An 11,569-nucleotide genomic window follows, 5' to 3' on the forward strand; every position below is an offset into this window, starting at 1 on the left:
GTGGTTGTACCCTAATAAATAGGACATTGCACAGGGCAGCAGAGACAGGAAAACAAGCTGAGTGATGAAGGCTGACATGCTGCATCAACCAGCCTCTGGGGCTTTGACAGGGTCAAGGGAGAGATTGGAGGGGAAGAGCCAGGAGGAGCTGTGAGCAATGATGAGAGCAGAACCCCGGGAGCTTATGCAGCCTGCTCCTTCTCCTGTGGTTCTCCTGACATCGGCTCTGAAACTTCTGAGTGAGCCTTTGTTTGTGCAGGGCCCCCTCTTGGGACACCTGCTCCTCCTTCTTAAATTAGCCAACGCCTGCTGTTTCTTCAAGATGCACCCTTGGCATCATCTGCTTGAGGAAGCCCTCCTTAGACCCCAAGGCTGGTTCTTGGACCTTGTTGGAACACCCTTGGTCTCATGCTTCTGGGTCCATCTGGCTGGTACTCGTTTGAGAGCCTGTCTCCTGCGCTAGCCTGGATCTCCATGAGGGTGGGGGGTTGTCTCCTGTGTTTGGCTAGTGCAGAGCCCACCCAGGGCTGGGCGCAGAGGAGCCAGTTCCCACTGGTTCAGCCTCTTCCTTTGGAAGACATCCAGGGGTCCCACTTGGAGACACAAACAAGCTGGAACTTGGCTCCGGAGCCATGCTGGGGTTGGGTCCTGAAGAGGGCAGGTCTGCTAAGCTTCTGTTCTGTTCTGTGTGCGGAGACAGCTCTTAGTACCTACGGATTCAGAGCACATGTGCACATGGTGGGGGGTGAGCTCCAAAGCCTAGGGATCCTACTGCCAAGGCCCCCACTCCCTGGAAGTTTCCACGGTCTCATTTTTTTGGTCCCAGATTGAAACGCAGGTCAGGTGGGATCTGTCACCTACTCCAGAGTGGGTTTTCTGAATGTCACTGGTTTTGAAATTCCAATCGGTATTAAACTGGTAAAGGAGAATTAAAAGCAGACAATTTAATTTCACAAAACAAATCCACAGAAATTGCTGGAGGGCCTTTCCTTCGTTTTGGCAAAATCCAGCCAGATTGCACTAGCCATGGTGATGGTAGCTTCCGGAGGCAGCATCCAAGGCTCACAGCCTCAGAGCTGAGCTGGGCAATTTTTTCTTGGCACCAGAAGTCTCCGTGAGGTAGCATCCTTCCCAGGAAATGTGGGTCCTCCTACAGATCACAATGACCATTCCAAACGCAGGAGATGACTTGAGACAGTAGGGGTACTAGGAGCGAGTGGACACCCAGTGTGGGCAGCTCTGGCCCTTTGGATTCCCACTTCCCGTGGGGACCCATTTTCCTTGTGGGTATGAACCAACAGTTTAAAGAATCAACCTTCTAGGAAGAGTTTTATTATGGCCAAATGCAAAACTTTTGCAATGCTTTGAACCTCTGGGTTTCTCTATTTACTGAGGGCTCAGGAATTGGCTCATGGGCTCTGATTCTAGGGCCCAAACCCATGAAAACAGGTACACAGTGGAGGCTGTCTGGCTTCAGCTTTGTTTAGAAGCCCATGGTGACAAAAACAGAGTACTAACGCTTGCCCTTAAAACCTGTGATGCCAGAAACATCAGGAAAGAACCGAGAGCCAGGGCATAGGAGCCAGTTTATGGGCAGGAAATGATGGACTCGGGTGCCTGGCAACTCACAGCTGGGATGAGTCATCGATCTTCCCACTAACACCTCCATGAGATTCATATGGTTAGAAACAAACCCGTACTGCTGCCAGTGTGCTGTGTTATTTTAAATGAGGAGTATTTCTATGCAACAATATAAAGATGGAAACACAGAATTAACAAAAACTACAAGGTGAATTTGAGTGTTTTGTTTTGTATTGTTATCAAGGTATATAAAATATTTTATTCAACCTGATATGGTCAAATATGGTACATTGCCACCACTAATCATAAATCTTATCTTTAAATAATTCTTTGTAGGAAAACTGCATATCCACGTGAATTTGGACCCTGACCTTAGATGGTATACAAAAATGCTCTCAAAATGGATTACAGACCTCAACGTAAGACCTGAAACTCCACAACTCTTAGAGGAAAAGTATTCTGATACTGGATTTTGCAATGATGACTTTGATATGACACTAAAAACACAGGCAAAGAGTAAAAATAGGTACATTGGATGACATCAAAATTTAACACTGCATCAAAGGATCAATTAACAGAGAGAAACAGCAATCCATGGAATCGGAGAGAGTATTGGTAAATCCTATATCTGATAAGGGGTTAATATTCAGAATATATAAAGAATGTCTACGACTTAATAACAGGAAAACAACTCAATTTAAACGTGGGCAAAAGACTTAAGTGGACATTTCTTTCCAGAAGATATACAAATGGTCAACAGCACATGAAGAGATACTCAATATCACTCATCATCAGGGAAATGCAAATCAAAACCACAATGAGATCTCACCTCACATTCATTAGGCTACTGTTTAAAAGAAAATCCAGAAAATAATAAATGTTGGCAACGGTATGGAGAAGTTGGAAACTTGTATGTTGTTGGCGGGGGAGGGGTAGAATGTAAAATGGTGCAGCCACTATGGCCACCATGGAGTTGCTCAAAATATTAACCATAAAATTACCACGTGACCCAGCAATTCCACTTCTGAGTATATAGGCAAAGGAGTTGAAAGCGAGGAATCAAACAGATATTTCTACAGCATATTCACGGTAGCATCATTCACAGTAGCCAAAAGGGGGAAGGAAGAAACTCAAGTGTCCATTGACTGTTGAATGGATAGACAAAACATGGTGCATACAACACAGTAATACAATGGGGGATTGTTCAGCCTTAAAAAGGAATGAAATTCTGACACATATGATAACATGGTTGAACCTTAAGGAGATGGTGTTAAGGGAAATAAACCAGTGACCAAAGGACAAATACTGCCTGATTCCACTTATGAAGTATCTAGAGTCGTCATAGAAACAAGGAGAATGATGGTTGCCAGGGCCTGGAAAGAGGGGGAGATGGGGAGTTTTCTAATTGGTTTAGAATTTCAGTTCCGCAATGAAAAGGCTCTGAGATGAGTTGCATGACACTGTGAATACACTGAACACGATGAACTGTACATTTACAACAGCGAAAACGGTAAATTTTATGTAGTGTACGTTTTACCACAGTTGAAAGACAGATAACTATTTGCAGAGGGAGAGCTGGTTTCCCTCCCTCCTGTTGCTATCAGATCTGCACCGAGTGTTTCTAGGCACCAGGAACTACCTAAATTCCCGCAGAGGGTTTTTTTCATGGTATGTTAAAAGTCTGCCTTTGAAGACACGCTAATTTCAAAATACACTTTATTCCTAAACTTTAGTTAAAAGTATTTATGCTAGGCTTTTACCTCACTTAATTAAAAACAAAAAGGCCATGTTTGATGTGTGTTACGCTGGGTTTGAGGCCATCTTTCCTAGCCAGATGCACCCTCTAGATGGGAGCAAGCTGTGTTTCTTCCATACTGGTTCTTGACTGCAACAGAAAGCAGCCCCCAGGCAAATCCTTCCCACCAGGCGAAAGCTGCCCCCTCGTAAAAGGTTAAATGAAGATGATGGCTATAGGGCACACCTGATAATTCCTGCTCTCCAGCTGAGGACACTGAGGCCAGGAAGGAAAGGAAAAGTGACTTGCCCCAAAGTACGTCCACAGCAAGGGCAAGGCTGGCTCCGGGCGAGGGCTCCCTCCCTGCCCTGTGGCCCTCTGCTGTTCTGGATGCTGTGGGTGAAGGAGGAGGCAGTGCCCGCTGGCCCAGACCAGGCCGCCTCCTCCTTCCCCAAGCTCCTGCTCCCCAGGCAACCTAAGGGATGGCCCTTCAGCTCAAAGGGGAAAAAAGGAGGTCAGAAGCATAAAGTAACTTCTGGGCTTACTGGCACCGTGTCCGTGTGGCCTGACCACCCCACCAGACGGTAAGAGCCAAGAAGGCCTCAGAATTCCAGGCACCCATCCCCAGACCTGCCTCAGGCATTGCTCAGGGCTCCAGGACTTAGCCCTTAAGTAAATCCTTATTATCGGATTTAGCAATAAGTAAAACACGTACATTAAGCATTGAGCACAATCATGAATTAGGCTTCCCCGCGACCTCCGGAATAGGGGAGGGTGGGACAGAACAGCAGCAGTTCCTGAACGCCGCCTTCCCGCCGTTTCTGGCTCCTCTGCAGGTGGAGGCCGCCAGAGTCATGCTGGCCAGCCCAGCCTCCACATGGAGGCCCAGCCAGCACTCTGGAGGGAACACAGAGGGAGCAAGCAATCAGGGCCCCCTGATAGCCATTTGCTTCCCACCGGAGCTAAGGCCAAGAGACGAGCAGGTCAAACACTGAGATCACCCTGAGAGGGCTCAGTAAATGGTAACTTTTCGGACTGACCGTTACCTTGCAGTTATCATTCTTATTAGCCAAGAGCAAGGGGCTGGGTGAGGCAGAGTCATTTCCAGAAACTGGGTACTGACTCCCACCTTCCTCCACCAGGCATTGTCCCACATCCCACCCTGCAGGGTCAGCCCAAACGTCCCCTCCTCCAGGAGGCCTTCCATGGTGTCCCCCACCCGCGACAGGTTAGATTCCCCTCTTGGAGTTCATGGTTCTGTGCACCCCCTCCCCACCCCTCAGCATCTATGTCTATGAGTTCCAGCGCTCTTTTTCTTACCTGAGAGCTCAATGAGGATGGCGAGCCATCAGTCACAATCAAAGTAACAATGGGGGCGCCTGGGTGGCTCAGTCTTTTAGGCGGCTGCCTTCGGCTCAGGCCAGGATCCCAGGGTCCTGAAAAGGTGCCCTGCTCATTTGGGAGCCTGCTTCTCCCTCTGCCGGCCGCTCCCCCTCCTTGTGCTCTCTCTCTCTCTGTCAAATAAATAAATAAAAATCTTTAAAAAATGAAGTAACAGGCATACTATGTATATCGTATGTCCAGAGTAACAATCACAACACACACAGTAACGCTCTCCGTGCTCCTCTTACCACGCATGCGCCCCTGGCCTCGGCGGTGTGCTTCGCACGCATTTCCTGTGTGGAGGCGCCCTCGTCGAAGGGCACCAGTGTTACTCCGCTTTACCGGCAAGGAAGCCTGGCTTCTCAACCTTGCGGTGCTGTGCGCTCAGTCTGTGTCCCCGGGCAGGCCACTCACCCCTCCGGAGCCCGTCTGTCCCGGGCCCTGGGCTTGGAGGCCTCCTGCGCCGGCTTCCTGCTGTGTCTCCCGCTCCACGGGTTGGTGTCTTTGCTGATGCTTGCTGTGGATTCTCCTGGGGCCATTTCAGGGCATTTTGAGTCAGAGAAGCAAGGACTCTCTCCGCTTGCCACCCCAAGCACGGGTCTCCCTCATGCTCTCCTGCCCAGCTCTCCGTGAAGGACGCCTCCATCCTTTCACCACCCTCCCCTTCCCTTCCAAGCGCAGGCCACTAGGTTTAGGGGTGCTGCCACCTGGTGGTCACAGGCCATCAGGACAGAGCGGGGTGGCGGCCACAGGCTTGGCGGACGGCAAGGGAGCCCCTCTCTGTCTGTATGGAGTGTGCTGCCTGCCGGCAGGCTGGAGCACATTTGCAGGAGGCAGGACAGCTGGACTCCAGAGAATGCCACCTAGAAGGCACGGCAGCTTCATGAGTAGGCCCAAGAGCGCTGCAAAATGGGTCCGAGTCCTAGTTCTGCCGCTTCTCAGACGTGAGACCTTGGGCTAGTCGACTGAGCCCTGTGAGCCTCAGCTTCTTCAACTGCCAAATAGGTAACATCGTCCCCCTGTGTTGGGGTCACATGCCCCACCCATAACCTGGAGATTCTCCCCAGAGCACCCCTTTAACTTCATTATCATTTAAAATGGAATTTATGCTAATTCATGCAAATGAGGTATTCAACTTCAAATGATGTTCAGTTTAAGCAAAACCTGGGGCGTTCTGGGAATCTGGGGTTTGTGCAAGCTGTCCGGCTGCTCCACCAGCCCCTCTCTGCCAGATGTGTCTTTAGCTCTCCTGCTGTTAAGGGTTCTACCACGAGCAGCTCTCATGCACCAGCTTCTTAACCCCGTTCTTAGCACTTGGCATGTATCTAATTTAGCCAGCATGCAACAACAAATTATCCTGATTTCACGGAGTAGAGATCAGGTTCAGAGAAGCCGAGTAACTTGTTTGAGGTCACACACCTGCTAGAAGAAGGAACCAAGCCTCACACCAGAGTCTGTCCTACAGCAGCATCCTCGCCTGCCCACCATTATAGAAAGCTCTGGAAGCTGTAGTTCTATCCCTGAGTTTCCCAAGCAGCACACGACAGGGGCATTTGCTCACGATGTACACTCCTCAGGGTGCCAACACCAACTAAAGAAGGGTGTCCTGGTGCAGGGGGCCAAGAAGGTTAAACCAGCACCTCCACTCCCCCTGCTCTCCCTCTCCCCTCAGGGGACCACCAGCCAGTGACCAGCAGGACTTGGGCAGGACTTTCGGCTCGCCTTCAGAAGATGCAGCCCGGGCGGGACTTCCTCTTACCAGATGAATTCCCTGGCTGTTTCAGTTCTCTCTTCCTAGGAACTGCTCTGAACCAATTTACTGAGGGCACAGGGGTCATGAACACATCTCTTCTTCACACGTACTCTCCAGTGCCAGGGCTGGGAGCGTGGACCTAGCCTTCCTCTCACTGAACCATGGTTGCAGAGCATAGTAGGGACGCAGTGTCCCATCCCTACAGGAGGAAAACGAAGGTCCAGAGAGGGGATAGGACTCATCCAAGGTCACACACCAAGGGGTAGCAAAGCTCCGGCCCAGCTCCTACCTATTGCCCCCTGCCCTGGGTTCCCTGGGGGAAGGCTGACATACTGAGTGGATCCTGGTGGGGACAGGTCTCCCCCACACACCTGGCCCAGCTCTGTGCCTGCTGGAGAAGACAGACTATGGGGAGGCAGCCTGGAGTTGATGCTTGGTTCCCTCTGAGGGCAGGTACACTTCCCAGCTCTGGGGAGCTGGTTTCCTGGGGGAGCCCCAGGGGTGGTCTCACACTGGCTGGGACACACAGGGGTGGATGACTGTTTCCAGATCTTCTTATTGTCCTTCTTAGTTACTAAGCAACCAACCAGAGTCTAAATGCTCAGAAGAGAGAAAGAGGCTAGGCCCTGAATAGTTCCCAGAGGAGCTTAGCCCTCAGGGTGTGGCCTGCTGAGATCTCTGGGGCTATAAGGGTCACCCATGAGGAGTGGGTAAAGAGTAGGTATGGTGACAGTGAGGCAAATCGGGGGCACCACCCACCTGCATGCCCTCCAAGAGTCCCCAGGATAGCCTGGGTTTGATGGGAAGAAGAGAAAGGATTATAAGTTGATTTGTTCCAGGGCCTTGGGCCAGGCACTGCCCCTCTTAGGACCTCAAATGTTCCCTGTATAAGATGGACACATGTCTCTTGCCAGCTTGGTGGGTACAGTGAAGGCAGTATGAATACGCTGGTGGACTGTGAAGACTTGGGCTGCATGAAGGTTTAGCACCATGGTGACACTGGGTCACTTCCAGGATGGCCAGGGCCCACAGTGCTGGCCCAGCATCCATCTTGGACTCTTCCAGGCTGCCCCAGAAGACCAGCAGAGCCCAGGAGGGGTGGGCATAAAAGATGGCCTTTCTGCTGTCCTGCAAGAGAGGCTGCCCACCATAAGCAGCCCATTACCCCTTCCCCTGGGGCCCTGCCCTTCCTGAGATACTCCATGGATGACTCAGCGGCCCACAGCACCCTTGGTCCCTCCCAGTCTAGCCATATGCTCTCCTCACAGTTACCCACATATGGGGGTTCCCCTCTTTGACCCTCTATTCAAAATGCCTCTCTTCTCTAAGAGGCCTGGGATGCCTTCACCCCCACCCGACTGGCTGTGGAGAAGAGGAACTCTACCACCTACAGCTCTCCAGGTCCCTGGGGACAGGCCACAGACCTAGGCAGTGCTGAGACCCAGCGGGGAACCCCACCTCCCAGGGGCCTCTACCAGCAAGGATCCCAGGCTGGGGTTTTTCAACCTCTCAGCACTGGGGTTGCACTTCCGCAATGGGAAATTACACTTCTATTTTCTTTCCTGAAAGGAAAAAGGAAGAAAGCAGCGACACGGATGAATGACGTGATGCATCACATCCCTGCTCCACAGCCTTAACTGCCAACCCCAGACTCACCCCGTCGCACACCCACGTGCTCCTGAGAGCCCACAGCTGCGATGTCAGGTGCAGACGGGCCCCTGGCAGTAAGGTAGGTGGAGGGCAGGGGGACTGGAGCCACAGCCAGGGGAGAGGGCCTGGTGGGGCCAGGAGCAGGGCCCCTGCGGGCTCCTTGCCAGGCACCTGAGTGTCTTCCTACTGTCTTATCCCAGAGACAGCATCGGTAGGGCTGCTCTCTGCTTCCCCAGAAAAATTGGGGGGCCCTGGAGACTCTCTGGTGGGAGATTTCTGTCAGCTCTGGAGTGCTCAGTGGAGCAGAGAGTAACATCTCACGCCCTGTGGCAAACCCTAATTTCTGGGGGATTCTCTCAGGACCCTTGCACCGTGGGATCGGCTTCCAGAAGTGAACTCTGAATTTCTGGCCAGGCCTGAGGACTTGGGTACCCAGCTGGGCTGTCCTGGGCCCAGCTTACCTTTTGTACCTGAGAAAGAGGTTTCCTGCAGACTGGGGCCTGGATGTAGATGGAGACATGTGTATGTCTGTGCTTTAGGAAAGAGGGGAAGGTCCTCACCATTTGCTTACTTCACCCAGAAGGTAGAAGGGGCTGAGGGTCCAGGACTCAGACTACCTGTGACAGGCTTCCAGTCCCACAGCCATTGAGGACCAGGCTCTCATTTGCAGTATACCCAAGCCCGATTTCACAGGATTTCCTTGTGTGTGTGTAAGCACCTCTTCATTTAGCCACTTGGCAAATGTGCCCCCAGACAGACCTTGTGGCCAGGCCCAGTGAGCACAGGGCAATGGGACACAGGGCAGCAGGCAGCTCAGACCCCAACCTGCCCCTGGGGGACCTCAGGGACAGCGGAAGAAGCAGAGCTCAGGGAAGACAGGACAAGGACCCACATGGCTCTGGAGTGTAATGAGAAGATGGGCTGAATGGGGGTATCCAGAGGGGGTCGGAGGACAGAGAAAGGAAGAGAGCTTCATAGAGGAGGCCACATTTGAAATGGGTCTCTAGAGACAAGTGGTATTTGGGCAGAGTTTGGGATGGAAGATGCCTTTTTAACAGAGAAAACACTGTGGGCCAAAGCCTGGTGCTGGGAAAGTGTACGATTAGTCACTCAAACCCACTCATCCGTTGGTTCCCACCGAAGGCGGCGACAGGTTCAGCACCATATGGGGTTGGTGGATATGCCAGAGAGTTTATATTCCTCAAATCAATGCGGGAGCAAAGCCAACCGTTGTAAGTAGCCTTACTGCATGTGCCAGTGAGATCCTAAAGGACAAATTATCAGAGGTGGCAATGCTGGGACAGAGGATGCGTGCATTTCTCACCGTGACAGTCTTGTTACTTGGCCTCTGCAGAGCCCCTGTAGGTTCTTGAGTGAGATCTCTCAGCGCTGTCCACGTTCTTCCTCAAGATCTGCCTTCTGCCCATATAGTGAGACATTTATGCCTAAAACGCACTTGGCACAGTGCCAGGCCCATAGAAGCATTTGGAACATGCTAGCTGTTTTTATGCTTTCTCTGGGTCTCCAGGCAGCCTTTCTGGTCCCCCAGGAGCCAGCTGGGCTTCCCAATTCTGTGTCTGTCCACGATTCCTGCTGCTAGAAGCTCTGTCTCCTCCACCAGCTGGGTGTTCTGGAAATCAAGGGCTTCTTCTCCTGTTGCTTGTGCTCATTCCCAGCAGCTGGTCAGTGCCTGGCTCAGGAAAGAGCTCAGCAAGGGTTTTTTTGTGTGACTGTTGGATACAAGGAAGGTGTATCCTGTCTGCCTGTCCTTCCCTTCCCATGAAACAGGGCCAGATTGTCTCCAAATGACAGTAGACCACCCAAACCACACCATGCAAGCTGATATGCCTTATACTTTGCAAAGACAAAGATGGGCATACTTATATTACAGAAAAGAAAGCTAAAGCTCAGAGTGGTTAAGTGGTTAAGTCCTACTCACAGAGCGTGCTAGAGCTGCAGCTGAGGCTAGACCCAGCAAGGTTGACCTTCTACACCAACTCCAGCCTTGGCACCATCCTGGCTTGGACAGAATGACCATATCCACACTCGGTGCTTTGCTCTGTCTGGCTGGAAGTGGTTCAGGGTCCCTGAGCTGGGCATTCATGTCTAGGCTCAGGGAGTCATAGGGGTGTCTGGCTCCAATCACATTGTTTTGTCTGTGTTCCATCCCTCCCAGGCTCCCGTCCATGGAGAGGTCCCTCACGGTCCTGCATGTGAGCCTACATCACCCCGCCCAGAACATGGACACCTTTGCCAACGTCCCACCACAGCTGCAGCACGACACCAGCCCGCTGCTGGTGGGCCGGGGCCCAGAGGCCCACCTCCAGCTGCAGCTCCCCCGCCTCTCCCGCCGACACCTGTCTCTGGAGCCGTACCGGGAGAAGGGCAGCACTCTGCTGACCTTCTGCCTGAAGGCCCTGAGCCGCAAGGGCTGTGTGTGGGTCAACGGGCTGACTCTGAGGTTCCTGGAGCAGGTTCCCCTGAGCATGGTCAACAGGGTCGCCTTCTCCGGCATCCAGATGGTGGTCCGCATAGAGGGAGGCACCTCCCTGGAGGCCTTTGTCTGCTGCTTCCATCTCAGCCCCTCGCCCCTGATTCACAGGCCCCAGGCTGAGGAGACTGATGAATGGGAAAGCACCTCCCACGGGCAGCCTCCCCCAAGTTCAGGGCAGTGGGCTCCGGGTCCCCGAGGCCTTCTCCATGGCCCTTCCCTGCCAAGCCCTGGAGGAGGAGGAGAACCACAGTTCTAGAAGGAACCCTGAGACACTGTGCCGTGCTAGCCCCACTGGCTGCCCAGAGCAAACCTTGGCCGTAATAGGACTTGAACTCTTGGAGCGACACCACGCGAGGTTGACAAGCAAGAGCTGCCTGGTAATAATGCACGGATTCTGCAAACACGAACAGCCTGGGGTGGGGGAGCGCCCTCCACTGTTACAGCTATGCAAGGTAATGGGAACTTCATATACTTTTAGAGGCCCTGAGGGGTTCTGAGAGCCTCTCTCAAGCCTTTCCCCACGTTTCCCTCCTCTCGTCTGCCTAGGAGTTACTTTATGTTGTTAATTTCACATAGCTCTTAAGAGCCGGAGTTTGAGGTTGCATCAGGAATGCAGGGACACATGTAACAATTACGTTTGTGGTAGCTCCGGGTTACCTTGGGCTTTCAAATACCCACAGGCACTCAGGGCTTAGGGAAGCCTGTGTTTAATAAACTGCAAGTATTTCATTAAGCTGGCATACCCAGTAGGATTCCCCGACCCCCAGATGGGCTGCATGCACGCCACGTTGTCACGCAGAGGCGGGGGCGGGAAACAGAGAAGAGGTGTAAGAGGAAATTGGAAAGGTGGGGGCTCACATTTCTGGAAAGGATGCGGGCAGAGCTCAGGGTTTCCTGGGGGTGGGGAGATGGGGACTGGGCCTGCCTGGAAATCTGTTGTCCTGGTCATCCTCATGCTCCCTCACGCTGTCAT

General features: G+C 52.4%; 2 protein-coding genes across 4 annotated transcripts in view; one reads left to right on the plus strand and one right to left on the minus strand.

The window, feature by feature from the left end:
• The window catches only part of LOC121100748, a 192,275-nt gene extending 186,919 nt beyond the window's left edge, over positions 1-5,356 (minus strand). For 2 of the 3 annotated variants that reach the window (XR_005832522.1, XR_005832523.1), the window contains exons 1-2: positions 4,948-5,356; positions 4,637-4,830 (exon numbers count right to left, since the gene is read on the minus strand). Coding sequence is in view for 1 of the 3 variants with exons in the window: in XM_040622419.1 (XP_040478353.1) it covers positions 4,637-4,830; positions 5,114-5,345 (426 nt within the window). In the remaining 2 variants the exon portion in view is untranslated. The remainder of the gene's footprint in view (positions 1-4,636; positions 4,831-4,947) is intronic. The other variant, XM_040622419.1, reaches the window with a different exon arrangement.
• Positions 5,357-7,720: 2,364 nt separating this feature from the next.
• On the plus strand, positions 7,721-11,325 carry TIFAB (TIFA inhibitor). Its single transcript, XM_008691587.2, has 2 exons — positions 7,721-8,181; positions 10,279-11,325. Exons 1-2 carry the CDS (start codon positions 8,150-8,152, stop codon positions 10,850-10,852), a joined length of 606 nt encoding a protein of 201 aa, XP_008689809.1. The 5' UTR covers positions 7,721-8,149; the 3' UTR covers positions 10,853-11,325.
• Positions 11,326-11,569: the final 244 nt, after the last annotated feature.

Source organism: Ursus maritimus, unplaced genomic scaffold, assembly GCF_017311325.1.
Source record: "Ursus maritimus isolate PB19 unplaced genomic scaffold, ASM1731132v1 scaffold_5, whole genome shotgun sequence".
NCBI lineage: Eukaryota > Metazoa > Chordata > Mammalia > Carnivora > Ursidae > Ursus > Ursus maritimus.